This window comes from Montipora foliosa, chromosome 7 (assembly GCF_036669935.1).
Source record: "Montipora foliosa isolate CH-2021 chromosome 7, ASM3666993v2, whole genome shotgun sequence".
NCBI classification, from domain to species: Eukaryota; Metazoa; Cnidaria; class Anthozoa; order Scleractinia; family Acroporidae; genus Montipora; species Montipora foliosa.
The window spans coordinates 32477110-32494609 of NC_090875.1; the positions used below are offsets into that span (position 1 = coordinate 32477110).

General features: G+C 39.6%; 3 protein-coding genes across 3 annotated transcripts in view; 1 reads left to right on the forward strand and 2 right to left on the reverse strand.

The window, feature by feature from the left end:
- LOC138011840 (inhibitor of growth protein 3-like) overlaps nucleotides 1-4262 on the reverse strand; it is a 13499-nt gene extending 9237 nt beyond the window's left edge. Inside the window, exons 1-5 of the mRNA XM_068859061.1 lie at nucleotides 4141-4262; nucleotides 3214-3285; nucleotides 1434-1534; nucleotides 1203-1268; nucleotides 1005-1101 (exon numbers count right to left, since the gene is read on the reverse strand). Of these exons, the coding sequence (XP_068715162.1) occupies nucleotides 1005-1101; nucleotides 1203-1268; nucleotides 1434-1534; nucleotides 3214-3285; nucleotides 4141-4168 (364 nt within the window). The 5' untranslated portion in view covers nucleotides 4169-4262. The remainder of the gene's footprint in view (nucleotides 1-1004; nucleotides 1102-1202; nucleotides 1269-1433; nucleotides 1535-3213; nucleotides 3286-4140) is intronic.
- Nucleotides 4263-4308: 46 nt separating this feature from the next.
- LOC138011838 (aminomethyltransferase, mitochondrial-like) lies at nucleotides 4309-11746 on the forward strand. The gene is made up of 8 exons (XM_068859060.1): nucleotides 4309-4508; nucleotides 5371-5748; nucleotides 6428-6503; nucleotides 7205-7350; nucleotides 7782-7968; nucleotides 9558-9674; nucleotides 10403-10441; nucleotides 10622-11746. The coding sequence occupies exons 1-8, from the start codon at nucleotides 4368-4370 to the stop codon at nucleotides 10798-10800; spliced, it is 1263 nt and encodes a 420-aa protein (XP_068715161.1). The 5' UTR covers nucleotides 4309-4367; the 3' UTR covers nucleotides 10801-11746.
- A 1755-nt stretch (nucleotides 11747-13501) lies between these two features.
- On the reverse strand, nucleotides 13502-16007 carry LOC138010117 (uncharacterized). The gene is made up of 3 exons (XM_068857072.1): nucleotides 15555-16007; nucleotides 14508-15224; nucleotides 13502-13963 (listed from the first exon to the last, which is right to left on the reverse strand). Exons 1-3 carry the CDS (start codon nucleotides 16005-16007, stop codon nucleotides 13502-13504), a joined length of 1632 nt encoding a protein of 543 aa, XP_068713173.1.
- Between the last annotated feature and the right edge of the window lie 1493 nt (nucleotides 16008-17500).

The window sequence follows — 17500 nt, forward strand, 5'->3', positions numbered from 1 at the left end:
TCTTGTTAAAATGGCGAATCTGTTTTTGTACTGATTGTGGTCATCCTTGTTTTGCCATTTTGACATTCCAACAGTCATGTAAACAGATGCGACATATGTTAGTCAAGGTCTTCTAGCACACACTGTTGCAATCATTCACATGACAATGTGTGACAAGCTGAGACAGTGAGTCTTAAAATTTGTAACTAAATTGATGATTCACTGACAATTTTGCTCATACTGTATAATAAAGGAAAGGAAAGGAAAGGAACTTTATTTAAGTGTCTAATCTTCTAGTGCTGTAGAGCACTAATCGGGGACACTGTAAATTGAAATTAACAAGTTAACGCAAATCAAATCAACTTTTAGTTTTTGAGGAGAGGGGAAAACCGGAGTACCCGGAGGAAAACCTCTCGGTGCAGAGTAGAAAACCAACAAACTCAACCCACATAATTATGACGCCGAGTCTGGGAATCGAACCCGGGCCATGTTAGTGGGAGGCGAGTGCTCTCACCACTGTGCCATCCCTGCACCCAATGATCTTTGAACATTGTCTTCATCATTGACATGCTGCACTGGCATTGTGTTTGTTAAAATTTACAAAATCAACATTTTCATTTTTGTATTACTTTTTTGGGATCTGAACTACCCTGGACCGACCCCATTGACAAGTAATTAAAAATTAATTGTCTGGTGTTAGACTCACTCCTAGGGGTCAATGGGTTACATTAATTATTAATTTTTTTGTAAAACCTATAAGTTTATTCTTCATTTTACATAAGAAACTTCTAAAAAATTATCTTAAAAAATTATTTTTTAACAAAAGCTCTGCACTGCATAAATTATGTGAAATAAAAAGAGGAAGAAACTAAAATTAATGTCGACACTAGCTTAGCCATGCCTTAAATTTCCTTCACCTAGAGCTTAAGTTACATTGTAGTAGTACGTTATTTTTTTGGGTGTCAGATTTACAAAACTGTGATCACTGAAGGATACAACTCCACTATAATTACATGTATACTTACTTTGTTCCAGAATCTCTGTTATGCCAGCATTATCTGCTTCCAACTCCATTTTGAATTTTGCTAATTCTTGATCTAATTTTCTTAAATGTCTATCAACCTACAGGACAGTAAGAAAGAAAACTGGTGAAATCCCCCTGCCTGAAAGGGCCTCCTCTAAATGAAAAAAAAATGAGGTAAAAATGGAAACTTAACACTAACCAGATCATAAGTCTGTGTTGCTATATGGACCTTTTCGTCTGCATCCTCAATAGCCTTTTGATACTCCTGCAATTATGCAAATTACCACACAGCTTAAATTTCTTTAAAAGTCACCATTTTATCCTAATTTTAAGAAGGATAAAACAATTCAACATCTGAGTTGAGACTCACCAGGTTTACCAGTTGAGAAAATCAAAGAAATCTTGAAATACATGTATTATCACAACTTACATCCCTAATTTGTTTGTATTGCTGTTCCTTCCACTCGGGCTTGGCCTTACGACAATTCATGAAAAACTGTTTCACCCTGATATCCAAGTCATCTATCCTGTCTAGGAATATTTGTATAATTCATTACTCAAAACGTCATTATGCGGAGAGTACTCCCTACTGACACTTGAAGCCCTTCACATCAGAGAGCTTAAGCCTCAGATTAACACCAAGGATGAATACAAGAGCAGGGAATTCATGATTAAGTTGTAGTCATGGGTCCATGATCGCTACTCAACACCTTAGTCTGCTTGCTTTGGTAGCTTCGCTTATTGGTTATGCATAATGCTCATTGTATATATTAACTCATAAGTAGTTCTATTTTCACTTTACACAAGCCTGAAGATGACTGCAAAGTCGAAATTTAGTGAAGAAATTAGCCATCATGTTGGCTCCTTTTGACCATATAATTCATTAATAATTCCTGAATGAGAAACTATCAAGTGATACAGTGCTGAGGTCACATGCAGAGGGTTCCCTCATTGTATCACCGTTGTAACTCTCTGACGTACAGATATGCATGTATTCACGTGCAACCGCAATTTTGATATCTAACACAAAGTCTCCCATTCAGTGTAAGAATTTGCTACCAATTTCCAACAATACAATGTACATGTGTAAGTGTTAGGGATAGCGTTATTTTAGGCTAAATAAATGCAGCTGTTTACATGTACCTTTACTTGAGGAACAGATTTTAGGGGTGTAGGGTGGAAACTGCAAGATGCAGTTTAGGGTTGCAGGTAATTGTTTCCAACCACAGTTGAAACAACCCAAACCTTTACTAATGATAACATTAGGCAAGTATGCTTTTAGATGATGTTTAAACCTAATGTTTAAGTCTAAGCCTAGCATTAATTTTGTGTCAGGACAATAACTATTAATTTTCACAAGTGATGTTCAAGTTGGGAAGTAGAACAAGGGGACACTTGGTGTACATTGAATTATGTGCATTTATGTGTATGTCTGCTTATTAATACCAACAGACCATTTTACAGTTGTTACTAGCTAAGTTTCCTAATCTAAGAATGGAAGCGAGGCTGTCAGTGACCCTGTTTTGATACAAACCTTTGTGCTTTTCTAATGTTAATGTAGACTATTAGAATTAAAACAACATGGCAATTTATTTGTACATGATAAAAGCAGTGACAACTGTATCAAAACAAGTTCACATGCAGCCTCACAGCCATTTCTGGAAAACCCTCGAAGCAGAGAAGAGAACCAACACAAACTCAACCTACTTATGGCATCACATCCGGGAACGAACCTGGACCACATTGGTGGCAGGCAAGTGCTTTCACTTTTGCGCCAACTCCTGCTTCTGGCATCAATACACCAAAACTGCTTCCCAAGGTAGTTGATCCAAATATTACATGTTTTATAAAGGTAAAGGTAAAGTCTGCTACGAGCCTAGAAGGCCCACCAGGCCGGCAATTATCTCCGGATTCTATTGCATGAAGTGACTAGGAGTATTTCTACTCCCCCCTAGATGCTAGATGGGATGCTAGTCCATTGCAGGGTTACCCCCAGCATTTCGCCGGTACACATTTATACACCTGGGTGGAGAGAGGCAACGTGAGAGTAAAGTGTCTTGCCCAAGAACACAACACAATGTCCCCGGCCAGGACCCGAACCCGGACCACTTGATCCGGAGTCGAGCACACTGACCATGAGACCACCACCCCTCCTGTATATGTTTTATAGTACACAGTTATCACAAAAGATTGAAACACTGAGTACTTACTCTGAACCTGCAGGTCCATCTCCCTCATATCTGTAAACCTGTCTCTTAACTCAACAGGAAGCTGCTCTATCACTACAATAACAAGTTTCAAAAGAAAGTTTTTCAGATGGACAGACAAAGCTAATTTAATGCCTCTCTTTCTTTCTCTTGGATTTGTTCAACAAGCAGGGGCAGGGCTGTCATTAAGGACTGGCAGCCGGGGATTTTCCCTGCCAACTAAGAGTTTCATCCCTGCCTACTTTAACCCATTCAACCCTGAACTGGCCTGAACCGGCCATACTTAGTACTTTACTCTGTCTAACGCCAGACGATTTTAATCGTCAATGGGGAACCTCCAGGAGTCAAAAAGGTTAAGAGAGGAACAATAGAGTTAATACTGCAAATTCACTGTTTTTGCCACTAGTTTCTCTAATTTTCCGGCCTACTTAGTAATAGCCCTGCAGGGGCCAAAAAAATGCAACAAATTAAAATCAATTGTGCCTAACCCTGGCCTTAACCCTACAGAGCAGCATCCTGTGCATATATGGATCAAAAAGGCTGTAAAGAACTGCATAGTATATGACTTTTCAATCCAATTTAAACTAATATTGTTCAAAAAATATACTACGCATTTCCTGTGTAACTATCTACCTTAACGCATACTGCGCATGTCAAAAGCTAGGATTCGTTTACATTCTTTAGGACCTCCACGGCCCTGACATAGAGCCAAGATAAAATTTCTTCCTAACTTAAATCCGAAAACAAAGTTTTGAATAAGCAGGACCAAACATATGATCGCAACAATTCCGTGCCCAAAGATTAAGACTCGAATTAGATTGAGCATTTGAAAACAACGAGCCGCAACAAACGTTTTTCAAACACTAAAATTAACTGATCGTCTCATTCTTTGCTCAAGTAAAAAGTGTATCTGAAATAAGTTCTTCTTACGCTCAACATAATCTTCTAAATAAAGCATCTTGCTTCCACAAGTGGATAAGTTCTCAAGTCTGTTTACATTCTGGTCAATTTCAACATGGCGTCCATTTCGCGTTCTTGGTATTTACTTCCTGCTGCTCATGCGCAATAGTGACCCCGCTGACCAAAACAAATTGTGGTTCTTTTTTCTGAATCTCCTTATTGCTTTTCGGAGGAGTGAACAAAGCTGAACTACATCTATGACTGCTCTAATTTTTAGCCTGTTTGGCAGGAGACTTTCTCGTAGAGTTTCGGAAAGTGATCTCTGTGTCCCGTTTGCTCGAGCATTCGATTTCAGAGAGAAGCCAAGTCTTCGTGGATTCTCCACGGACGGTCCCAAGGTAAAGCGTGTCACTTTTACTAATTGGCTCTTTACTTTCGTTTTTTTTGTTGTCCTAAAGGTTTGTGGCTTGTTCTGTATTGGCGATCTCAAACGCATCAATGTATTAAACAACTTTATCGGGAAGTTGAAAAATCCCGCATGTCCAGTAGTTTTACATCTAAACCACACCCCCTCCCCCTCAGGTGCTCCTTTTCAAACGCACCTATCCACCAGCCCTCCCACATTTAACCTGACTCAATAGAAAGCCTCCCATTTTCATTTACCAAATTTTGCCAAATTTATAATAATTTTCATATTAGCCTGTGTAAGACTGAGAAAAATCTTATGGTGTATTTTATCAGTTGTTTTGGAGATCAATTGGTAGAACATCTCAAAAAAGCCAAAGATATCCACAATTCACCCTGTACATAAACGAAGCCAGCTGGCCCTCAGATTCCAGATCCCAGAACATGGATTCCGGATCCAGAATAGTAAATCCCAGATCTTGAGTGATGGATTGCACAGGTTCCACTGAATTGGATCCTGGATTCCATCCAAATCTATGGATTGTGGATTCCATACGATGGATTCTGGATTTCAAGCTCTGGATTCCGGATTCGATTCCAAAGCCACACATTTGCTGGATTCCAGATTCCTTCACATTGGGCGACACAACGGATGTGAAGACTCCACCTCAAAGAGGAGAACAGGATACTCTAAAAGACCCAAAGTCATATTGGAATGTCATTTGTAATAGAAGGAAGGGGATCCTAGATTGGACAAGACAGTTATACAGTGGCTCAATTCACCCAGAAGTCTTCATTATTATTAGCCTAATCGCAATACAGGCATTCAAATAATTGTTTTTTTTTTATTCTCAGGAAGACTTGAAAAAAACACCATTATATGACTTCCACTTGGAGCTTGGGGGCAAGATGGTCCCATTCTGTGGTTGGTCCATGCCTGTGCAATACAGGGATGGTGTTTTACAGTCGCATCTCCACACTCGACAAGAAGCATCTCTGTTTGATGTGTCCCATATGTTACAATTTAAGGTCCATGGAAATGACAGAGTGAAATTCCTAGAAAGCTTAGTTGTTGCTGATATCCAGGGGCTTGCCGACAACACTGGGTCACTTTCTCTTTTCACCACAGATAATGGAGGCATTATTGATGACTTGATCATAAATAAGACTTCTGAATATTTGTATGTAGTATCTAATGCTGGATGTGCGGAGAAAGACCTTAAACATCTACAGGTACTTACTTAATTTTTCAAATAGAACCTTGAATAGATGATCATGAGATACTTGTTGCTGCTTTCACAGGACACAGGCTTTCTATTCTTGTTCTGAACAGTCTGTGACCTTGAAGTTTCTCTATTTTTCCATATATCTCCTTGGAGGTATCATTTTCCTTAACCACCTGTATTAATAATCACTTGAAAGTACCATGCCTTTCTAAAGCCAATTAACTCTTGTTAGGAGGTATCCAACCCCATTATGTGGTCAGTCACAAGACCTCTTTTAGTGTGTAACTTGAACCTTTGAAAAAACAACTGCAGTGTATCGGCCATGTTAGATTTAGAATTTTGTAGGAATATTTTCTGTTTTTTTTAATGTATCTGAAACTCAATAAGGTATATTTAGATTCCCATGTTTATTAATGATTTTCTTTCTTTGCATAGTCATAAATAATACAGTTACAACCTGAATTTTAAAACCTTTTTCTTCCTAAAATAGCCCCTTTAATTAATATAGATTTTACCCTGTGTAATTGCTGGAGGATTTTCCCAGTTGACTAGGAACCACTTACAAAAATAGGTGGTTAATTAAAGGACATGTACCAGATGGTAGCTACATGTATCTAGAATGGGTTGGAGGTGAACTGCTCTATCCATGCTTTACTTAATCATTGAGTATAGTGTTTTGCCTTTAGGGAAGACTTGCTGACAGTGAAGAACTAGATGTTGCCTTAGAGGTGCTTGAGGATAAAGCTCTTCTAGCATTACAAGGTAACTACTTGATGAATATAGAAAGGCCTGCTTAGAGTAGCTCTACATGTAGCTACCAAGGATGGCACATTTGGTTAGAGCGTGGCCTTGGTGCTAGAGGTCCTGAGTTCGATCCTTGGATCTCACATCTTTGTTTTGACTTCTCTCCTTTCAGTGTAGCTTAAAGTAGAGGTGAATACCCTTAGAAGGGAGCACTGATGGAAAGAGGGGGGTAAAATGAGCACACCGTCGGCTTCCTGGGAAAATACCCTCTAGAGGGTAATGGAATTACCAACATTAAATAAGGTGTACCTTTACCTTAGCTACCTGTGGGCGTGTGCTTTTGTGTCAATAGTTTAAATTAAGAAAATAAAGATTGTTATTGTTGTTGTTGTTATTATAGAGGTCAAGAATGTGCTTATTGAATGGTCACTGACTCTAATCTCTTGTTCATGTTAGAGTCATCAGTTGAGTCATACCATCAATGGCCTTTATTTCTGTACAGACTAAGACTTGTTGTACTTGTTTAATACTATAATTGTCATTTCATGTTTCTTGTGGCGTTGTTGAAGTTGCTTGCTGCATCAAGTCTCATAATTGTGCTGTTTAGAAACTTCTATGTTGACAGAATCTGATGGTTGTGTCACTTCCAAGCTTTGCCCCTTTAAAGGGCCCAATCCCATCCACTTTCCCATGCCTCCCTTTCTCTTTCTGCATTTCAGGACCCAAGGCAGCCAAAGTCCTTCAGAGTGGAATCCAAGGAGACCTCAGTAAAATGTTTTTTATGCATACAGCTGAAATGGAATTGTTTGGGATAAAAAATGTTAGAGTGACAAGATGTGGATACACAGGTGAAGATGGCTTTGAGGTACAATTCGGCCAGTCCTTTTAAATTAAAACAACTTAAATCTGTGTTGAGCATTATCGGCCGAAAATGTCATGTGTGTGCACATCAGAGAGTGGAAGTGCTTTCGCTACTAATGTGATTCCCACCGTGGCATTAAAGGGACTAGAAAGTTAACTCTATAGTTTGCATAATTATTTATGAAAAGCTCAGAGAAGTTCTTGTTTCAGTTGACTTGGACTCATAAGACTGTTCCCAAGTGTGTCCGTTTAGGCTAGAGTTGGTTGTGTCATAATTTTATCATTGTTTAATAATAATAATAATAATAATAATAATAATAATAATATAATAATAATAATAATAATAATATTATTATTATTATTATTATTATTATTATTATTATTATCATTATTATTATTATCATTATTATTATTATTATTATTATTATTTTACAGCTGTCAGTGGACCAAGACAGAGCTGTTGACTTAGCCAAAGATTTGTTAGAAAGTAAAGAGGTGGATGTAAAGCCAGCAGGACTTGGCCCAAGAGATAGTCTACGCCTTGAGGCAGGACTCTGTCTCTATGGAAATGACATTGATGAAGATACTACACCTGTGGAAGCAATGCTAGTGTGGACAATAGGTATAAAACTAAGTTTGTAGCTTCTCCAAAATCGTCCTAAATACATCGTGTTGTTTTTAGAACCTTTTGAATGAAATTTCACCTTTTTATTGACTTTCAAAGACGGGAAAAGTGATCATACTCGGATCCATAACGGAGCAATGAAGGAGAATGGGTTCGATACCGGGTTGACGTCACAAATTAATTTGCATTGAGATAGTTCTTTGAAAACAGCGATGGAAATTAATTGGTGACGTCAACCCGGTATCGAACCCATTCCCCTTCATTGCTCGGTTAATAATCACGGTATGACCACTTTTCCCGTTTTTCAAAGCCAATGAAAGAGCGAAATCTCAATCTAAATGTTCTAAAAACAACACGATGTATTTGGGATGATTTCTGAGAATAAATATAGTGGAAAAGTGTGTTGAGGTGATAAGCACTTTAAGGATTTGAAGTTATTGCAAACGGCAAATCTGAGGCTGTTGACTTTCAGCCTTATTTATTTTTTCTATTTTTTTCCAAAGCAAAGTCAACACTACAGTGCGCTACTTTTACAACTTTTGCTTCAACAAATAAGTTTCCCTGTGTTTAACTCTGTAACAAGAGGCTACAGGTAGCCTACACTTCAAAGGCTTTTTAGCTGATTTCCTTTAAACTTCAGTGTTTTTTTAACGTTAGTTTATCTTGGTCAGTATGTGCTATCTTTGTTTTGCTGTTTACTCTGATTTCTCTGCTCAGTCCGCCATTGTTATCTCATACCTGAGATATTCAAAAAATAATAAATTGAACACAGAGATTACCAATGTCAAAAAAAAATCTCACGCATGCGCAGGAAAATTGCAACCTGACAAAAAACAGAGTCGGAGGCCCGTTTCTCTAACATGCCAAAACTTTTCGGATGTTACAATTTCCTCTGTATCTTATGAACTCATTGATAAAGTCATCAAACTTGATAATCATTTTGCTTTTTGTGATTTTGAAAACATGTCAAAACAAGAACAGCGTGAGATTTTTACACCAATCAGAAACTACGCAGCAATTGCAATCGCGTAATTACTTTCGACTTCTCAAACAGGCAAGTAATGAGTTAAATTCAAACAAGTTTCTTTCAATTGATTTATGGCAAAACGCAAGTTTAAGTCTGACGTTTGACGTTCACTGCTTGCTCTTGCCGTGAACGCGGTTCTTGTTTGCTTGAGCAGGTTGAAGTTTTGGCAGCTATTCAGCTGATGTGGACCTGCTATACCCACCCACCCACCCACCCATACACTCACAAAGGACAGCCACAACACCGGGAACTTCATTCCCTACTCTTCTCGAATAATGTGTGGGTTCTTTAACGTCCCACTTGGAACTTATGAACATGGAAGATATGCGTGGCGAAATTACAAAGGCAGCACTTTCCCTTCACTTATTTGAAGATCCTAAATGTTGATCTGGCCGAGGTTCGAACCTGCGACCTCTCGCGTGGCAGCCCGATGCTCAATCAATTGAGCCACCGGTGTGGGGTGTACTAAATGTCTTTATTAATTCGTGTAACCGGAGCTTTTTCCTTTCAGCTCTTTTTCTTTTCTTCATGAACTGAGGATTTTTTTTACTTTGTCAAGGCAAAAGGCGTCGTGCTCTAGCGGACTTCCCAGGAGCAGAGGTGATTCTGAAGCAAATTAAGGAAAAAGCCAAAAGGAAAAGAGTTGGACTTTTATCCAAAGGCCCTCCTGCCAGAGGTATTTTGATTTGTTTTCGTCGAGCACAAGGTGATGACAGAACAGAAAAGACAGACAGAACGAAAATAAACGTAATTACTAATGTAGTACTAATGCTTTCATACGAACCTGATAAGTTGTCATGAAACTTATTTTGATGAGCAGTATCTTCCTTACTCCGGTCTGCCAACTTAGAAGCATTAAATGAAGCTATAGATGTTTAAGTTGATTCCCTGGTTTTGCATTGCGCAACCCTACTGCGCATAATTTCCTAGCATCAACTGGCGCGCTCATCAGCTCGTGCACATTGATGAAATAACGGATTTTCATGAACGCCAAGCTTAATCCGTCAAGGAATGGCTATTTTCCTCTGAACGAGTACGGTGACCCGCCTTTTTTATTTCATATTTTTGCTGAGGACGGTGTCTTCTTGGAGTAGTTAAAATATGAGCAAAAATCTATGGCCAGTTTTTTGGAAATTTCATAAAATTGTACGGAAGGAGCCATTACGAGTCGCACAGCCCAAGCTCAAGTAAATCCATTCTGAAGTGTTAATTGCTTTTAGTCACCGTTCTCGTACCTGTCGTCGTCTTCTTTGCTCAAGGTCCCAATTTTTCTTATCGGCACTAATCTTGCGACTGAAACAACGATTATACAGCAACCGTGACAGCGACGAAACACCACAAAACAGTTACTATGATATAAGCATTATACCTTCATGTCACTTTGACTGTCGTGTCTCTTTTCAGGTGGTACCGCCATATTTGATGATCAAGGCAATAAAATTGGTAGGTAAAACAGAGATTTGGATTAGCACTTGAGGCTAACAGTAAATGGCAAAGTTCTGTTTTTGCTTTTTAGTTCTGAGCACTGCCTTTTGCTCTTTACCCAACTCCCTGCTACTCTTTTTCTCGGGTGACCTTTCCTCTTTGAAAATACTGAACTTTACAATTGTTTTGTCTTCCTAGGTCACGTGACAAGTGGCTGTCCATCACCCAGTCTGAAACAGAACATTGCAATGGCGTATGTGTTAACAGAGTTCACAAAACCAGGAACAAATCTACTGTTAGAAGTTTACAAGAAAAAAGTTGAAGCTCAAGTTGTCAAGATGCCATTTCTTCCAACAAACTACTATTTTAGTAAATGATTTATAGACAACCAATTTATCGATATATTTTCTCAAATTTGATGTTCATTCATCACTGATCACCATTCTCGTCACCAGCACCTTGGCTCGACCCACGGCTTTGGGAAACTCTATGCAGGAGAACATGCACCGTAGGGTTCTTATAGCCAAGAATTGGCTATTTGAACCTTACGGCGCTTGCTCACGGCTCGTGCTAACATGAATGCACCAATTAGACACGCTTTTGATTGTTCTTCACGAAACCCAATGAGAAGACACTTTGTTTCAGGGTTCCCAAGAGCTCTTCTCTCCCTAAGTCAAGAGAAGAGCTCTCGGGTCGAGATTGCTCTGGTCATGATCCATGGAGGGGTGGTAGCCAAGGCACTCATATATATAATTTTCAACTGCGGAAGTTGCGTCATAACTGCGATGATCAATGATGATCAATGATGATCACCTTCACTTGAAATGACGTAACCGCATTTCAAACATTTAACAATTATTCACCGAAGGCGAGGTGAATATCGATAGAAAAAAAACCGAGATGATTTGGATATTCCCCGAACCTGAGGTGAATAATTGTTTTAGCATAATTAGATAAGTGATTATTTCAAAAATATGCATTTTCTTTAAAACAGTTAATTCCTTCGTCTGTCACCTCCACAAAACGGCTTGCGGCCATTTTGAAAAAATCGCTTCGGCGATTATCCCGTAATAAAGGCCCCTGATGACTGTAAATTTATTTTTGCTTTGTGACAGATAATTAAATCAGCAATCAAAATAAAATTAACAATCAGCGCAGAGAATTTTCAATAATCACCTGTGTAATTATACTGAATAGAGGATATTACACGGTGGTGAGAAGATATGAATTTATGTTTGAGTGGCAAGTACAAAATTCATATCTTGGAGCTAAAAGGCAATTTTCTTTTTATTATACGTACAATAAATATACGTTGTAGAGATTGAAATGCGGAATTTAGTTCAAATACTGAGTATTAACAAAAACAAAAAAAGCGGAGAAAAAAGGCGGGAATTGTGACGTCATTGCTCAATATGACCACTCGTGTTGCATACCAAAAGTACGCCATTCGGTTTCCGGATGTAGTGGTCGTATTGATTAAACAAGTGTTTCAGTTCCCGGTAAAACCCACCGTCCCTATAATAAATGAGAATTTATTTCTTGTATCGTACTATTCACCTTTTTCACAATTATTCCATGAGCGCGCGTTGGATATGAGATGATAGATAGCCGACGAGGTGCGTAGCGCTGAGTTGGCTATAATCATCTCATATCCAACAAGCGGGAGTGGAATAATTGTTTTATTAAAAACGTCCCCAAAATATAGAAAATTAGACTACAATAAAAATAAAAAGGCCCAAAAAATCACGCATATGCTTGCCGTGTTTGTAGATCATGGTGTAATGGCTCATAACCCATGATGGCTTAGCCAATCAAAACTCTCGAATTGCATTACCCAATGGTCCAGTTTTTAATAATACGGGATATGATACGAAGTTACAAGGGACCAGCTTTCCTTTAGAAACTGGATTAGGAATACATGAACGTCAGAACAGGAACACTAATTTTCCAATTACCTTTGTGGGAAACGCTGAACAAGAACACGTAGCTGAACATCAAGGATTGAAAAATAAACAATGATGAACGCTCTCCTTTTTTTCTGTTTATATCCCTACGAACTTCAGTGGTTCATTGTTGATTGACCCTTGTCAATCAAGGAGGGGTGTGTGTTAGAAATAGATTTCATAAATAAACATACATTACGTGTGGCGGGAAGAAAGTCACGTATTAATTCATCATCCACGTACGTGAGAGGTCGTGACTTCAGTATTCCCTCTATTTCCACAACAACAGTGAGCAATTCTTCATAGTTGACTCTGCGGTGGTCTGCTAGCAACTTCTTCAGCTCTTTGCTCTTGAAAGTGAATCCATTATCTGACACTACAAGATTTGGAACACCTCGTCTGGCAATGAATATTTAAGAACTTCTCACGAAAGCTTCGGTGGTCAACCTCGGGACGACGTCGAGATGAACTGCACGACTGAAGGCACGTGTATAACACGATTTATTAAATTTTCAACCTCGGATAATGCATTTCGCGTGCTCTGATTGGTTCACTCGATCTCGGTTATCAGCTCATACTGATGATACCTTGGTTTGACCTTATATGGTAAATGATTGCGTTAAGCGTTGCTAAACTAAAAATGTTTTCGTCGGAATGCCAAATTTCTCTTTGAATAAAGACAAAAAGAAGAAAAAAAACTTTTTTTGTAGAAAGTTTGGATCAATTCCGACGTTTAGAAGTACGCGAAAAGGCAAGAAATGTTTTTGTGATGAGCCTGCGTCTGTCTGACAACACCGCATCAGTTCTCATCAAGTTTTTTTCGATTTCGCTCGGATTTGCTCGCTTTTTTCGCTCGTATTTCGTACTTCCAAATTTTTGGAGTTGAAGGAATTTAATAAAACAATTATTCCATTCGCGCTTGTTGGATATGAGACTGGTTATAGCCAACTCGGCGCTACGCGCCTCGTTGGCTATTTACCATCTCATATCCAACGCGCGCTTATGGAATAATTGTTAAGTATGCCTTGTTCATATCATCACTCTTGTAATAAATGTCCTTGACTTGAATGGGGCCCGCAAAGTCAACTCCTATACTTGTAAATGCAAATTCGTCGGACAATCCAAACCCTGGAAGTTAAGGGGTAGGTGGCGTTCCATATGGACGACCTTCAAGTTTCTTGCACAATGCACACTTGTTGAATATACTCTTCAGCGTTTGTCTGGCCTTCACAATCCAATACCTTGACCTAACTTGAACCAAGGTCTCTGCCACTCCATTGTGCATCACCTGATCATGGCACTTAAGAATCACCAACATAGTGAAATATTGACTTCTCGGCAACAGTATCGGAAATCGGGAAGACATGCCAATTCTTCCTTGACATCGTAGTACCCCTTCTTCGTCTTGATAAAGTGCTAATGATGACTTCATCTGTGTAAACTTGTTGCTTTTTAGGATCTCTTGCTGAACGTGCCTAATCCACATCATCTCTGCTTGTCTGCATAATTTCGTAAAATCTTCTTCCGTTCCTTCTCTGCATCTCGTCTTCTTCAATTTCTCAATAAACAACTCAACCAACACAGTCACTCTCAGAAGCTTGGTTAAAGAACTAAAGTTCTCAAGATTGATTAAGTTATCTAGACTCGGTTCTTCTTCCTTCCCTTCAACGCATGTGTTGACTTAGCTGGAAACAACTGGTTTAACTGAAGGATTTCAGTTCGCTTAAATCTTCTCTGGCTTGTACAACTGTCGGTTGAACTGGCCACTGCTCACTACTCTTAGACAGGAAGTCGTTTCCATGTAACCACAGGCTGCTTTCTTTCAACTCAGTAGACTTGATTCCTCTGGACGCTATATCAGCTGGATTGTCTGCTGTGGGACAGTACCTCCACTGCTCAGGGCGTGAATTCCTTCGAATTTAGGCCATTCGGTTCTCGTCAAACTGCTTGTACTCCTTGTCAGTGTTTGCGGTCCACCACAGCGAAATCTGTCCAGTTAAAAAAATCGTCAATTCTTACGACGTCTAATGCTTGACTCACGCTGTTCAACAATCTGGCCGCAGTTATAAGTTGGACAGCAAGTCCAGACGCGGGATAGTTTGTTTAGCTAATGCTGCAACTCTCGTCTTCGAAGATACTACCTGACATTCCACCCTTGCCTCATACTCTACTCTCATGTAGACCACAGCTTCATAAGATTTTTGTCCGATGCGTGCATGATCTGGAAGTTGGACTGACTTGACCTTGTCTCCATTCAATCCCTTAGCATAACATCTCTTAAAGCTCACTCTTCCAGCCTGTCTCAAATCCGATAGAGTCGCCAGCCACTGGTGATTGCGTTCAGCGTCGATCAACTCGTCCCAGCCTTTTCCACCCTTGCAAAGTTTCTGAAACATCATCTTGAATGGAAGAATGACTGGAGCTATCAATCCCAAGGGGTCAAAAAACCTTATAGCTGTACTGAGAATCAATCTTCTTGTTTCTGGTTGGGCATCTACATCTCCCAATGTCTTGTTCAGATCATAAATCAGTTCATCTTGGGTTGGGTTCCAAAGCATTCCCAAAACCTTTTGCTCCTTTTCTGCACTTTGTTTGAAAACTGATTTAGAGAAGCCTTCGTCTTCTTCTTCTACTCTAGGTCCACTGCTCTTTTCAAAGTCGTCACTGAAAGCTTCATCTTGTTCCAGTGATCTCAGCAGACTTTCTGAATTGCTACTCCACTTTCTCATGTTGAAGCCTCCTGACTTAAGACAGAGCCTTATCTTGTTAGACAATTTGAAGGCACTATCCACGTCACCTTTTCCAGACACATCGTCATCAACATATAAACTGACTTCAATAGCTCTCTTGCAAGTGCACTGTCAACTGGCAAACATGTGTTCAAATGGTGTCTGATTGCGGCATTTAGAATGAACGGACTTGAGTTTACACCAAACAACACACGTGTAAAACGTAGTACCATGACCTCTGGACTTTCCTATTCGGATCTCACAAAGTCTCTGTGTTCAGGATCAATCTCATGCAATGTTCAAAAATGCCTTCTCAATGTCTGCAGTTAGGGCAACTTCATGGACTCTGAACCGCAGCAAAATGTCAAATAACAAGGGATTAAGAGAAGGTTCCATGTGCAGACAGTCATTTAAACTAGGCCCAAACACTTAAGATGAGGCATCGTATACAACTCTCACCTTAGTTGTTTCTCTGTCAAGTCTCACAACTGTCCTGTGTGGAAGATAGTGGACATCTCCAGGCGGTGGTATTTGATCTTGTGGTACCATTTCAACCACACCGCTGTGCAGTTGCTCTCTGATCACACCATCATACTGCTCCAGAATTTCTGGTTGGTTCTTGAGCTTCTTGTTTGTTGTTGTCAGTCTACGCAATGCCACTGTATAATTGTCTGGTAACATGGGCTGATTATCCTTGAAAGGTAACTTGACCTGGTATCTCTTTCTAGTAAATGTGATGTCATTTGAAAACTTGTCATAGACTGAAGTTTCATCTTCCTTAATGCCCAAAGTTTCTAAGTCCCAAAATTTCTGAAGATCATCCTTCATATCACTTATCTCTGTGGACTCTATCTTTAACACATGCGTTGAACTCAGATTCACAGTGCATGACCTTGTCAATGTTGAGCACATAGTTCGTCCTGACAAAACCAACCTAAATTGGTTTCAAGGGCTGCTGGTCCATAGAGATCTCCTTTAATGATGTTCCCAGTAGAGAAGGACCAGTAATAATCTGCTCCTATCAGCACGTCAACACTGACAGAATCACTTGTATCACATGCAAGTTGTAGACCCTGCAAGTAGGGGTAGCAGTCCAATGTGGTTCGAGACCGTTGATTGGACACTGGGGTGCAAATTACCGGCACAACATATGAGGTGATTTTCACATGATTTCCAATGTTCTGACAAACAATTGCACATCACATTCCTTCATAGAGGCTGAGTTACCTCCAAATGTTTTGATCAAAAGTGTCTCCTTGCCAATGGTTGGTAAGTTCAATTGTTCACACGCCTTACTGTTCGTGTATGATCTCTGGCTACAAGAATCAAATATCACATGAGCATTCAATCCAAGTTGTTGGTTATCTGGTCTACAAACAAAGGCTTGGGCTACCTGTAACAACTGCTAACATGCATTGCCGAGGTTCCAGCTTCTCTACTCCTATCTTGAGATGATCCAGATCCACGTGGTGTTGCCTCGTCACTAACTACATTCCTGAATGTTGGAATGTTCCTTATTCTTTCACAAATGGTTACATGGTGTCCACCTTCACAGTTAAGGCATTTTGCCTTTGACGGACAATTTGTGGAGATATGGCCACCCTTCAGGCACACAAAACACTTGCCATTTTGTCTCAGTATTGTTCTCCTAGCTTTCATTTCAGTGATGGTCATGCAGTTAATGGATTTGTGATTCTTGTTGCAAAAAACACATTGTTGAGTAAATTCCTCACTGCCCGTATAAAGGACAGAGGCAGAATGGGGTTGTTTGCTTCTTGCTTTGTACTGTTCAAACCTGGGTGTATTGGCATTTGGACCACTTGTTTCCATTGCAGTACATCCCTGGCTTCCAACTCAGGTTTCATTGCACTCAACAAGGCATCAAGATTCCATGATTCCTCACTGCCAAACTTACGGCTTACAACCAATCGTAACTCTGAGGGGATTTTCTCCATCACGCCTGGGACCAATAAATTCCCAAAGGACTGTGATTCAACTCCTATTGCATTCAAACCTCGAACGTGTTGATTTCAATCTTGTTAAACAATTCACGTAATTTCTTTGTTTCATGCACTGAAGTGACAGATGGAAGTTTCAATAAGTCATCCATATAATTTGATATCAGCAACTGTGGTTCACCAAATCAGTCCTTTAGAATGTCAATAGCTACTTTATAATGGTCTGCGGTCAGGGGCAGTGCAGCAACGTTGCTCGTTACACAACTCTTCAAATAGGTGAATTTTTCAATGGCCGAGATGCCAGTATTTCCATTGACAGCAGATTTGAAATGTATCCCAGAAACCCTGCCACTCTTGATAATTTCCCGAAAATGATTTGAGTTCGAGCTTAGGTGCTTCACTTTTGCGCTTCGGTATTTCTGGTACTACTATTTTCCTGATTTGTCG

What these genes read in the sequence shown, in the direction of transcription:
- LOC138010117 (XM_068857072.1), bottom strand. Translation starts at nt 16,007, where the DNA reads ATGTGCTCAACATTGACAAGGTCATGCACTGTGAATCTGAGTTCAACG. An exon ending in TTGACAGAGAAACAACTAAG is followed by an intron (nt 15,225 to 15,554) that starts GTGAGAGTTGTA and finishes GCCAGTTGACAG; the next exon opens with TGCACTTGCAAGAGAGCTAT. An exon ending in AGGCAAGGGTGGAATGTCAG is followed by an intron (nt 13,964 to 14,507) that starts GTAGTATCTTCG and finishes TCTTTAACCAAG; the next exon opens with CTTCTGAGAGTGACTGTGTT.
- LOC138011838 (XM_068859060.1), top strand. Translation starts at nt 4,368, where the DNA reads ATGACTGCTCTAATTTTTAGCCTGTTTGGCAGGAGACTTTCTCGTAGA. An exon ending in AAGACCTTAAACATCTACAG is followed by an intron (nt 5,749 to 6,427) that starts GTACTTACTTAA and finishes TTTTGCCTTTAG; the next exon opens with GGAAGACTTGCTGACAGTGA. An exon ending in AATGCTAGTGTGGACAATAG is followed by an intron (nt 7,969 to 9,557) that starts GTATAAAACTAA and finishes TACTTTGTCAAG; the next exon opens with GCAAAAGGCGTCGTGCTCTA.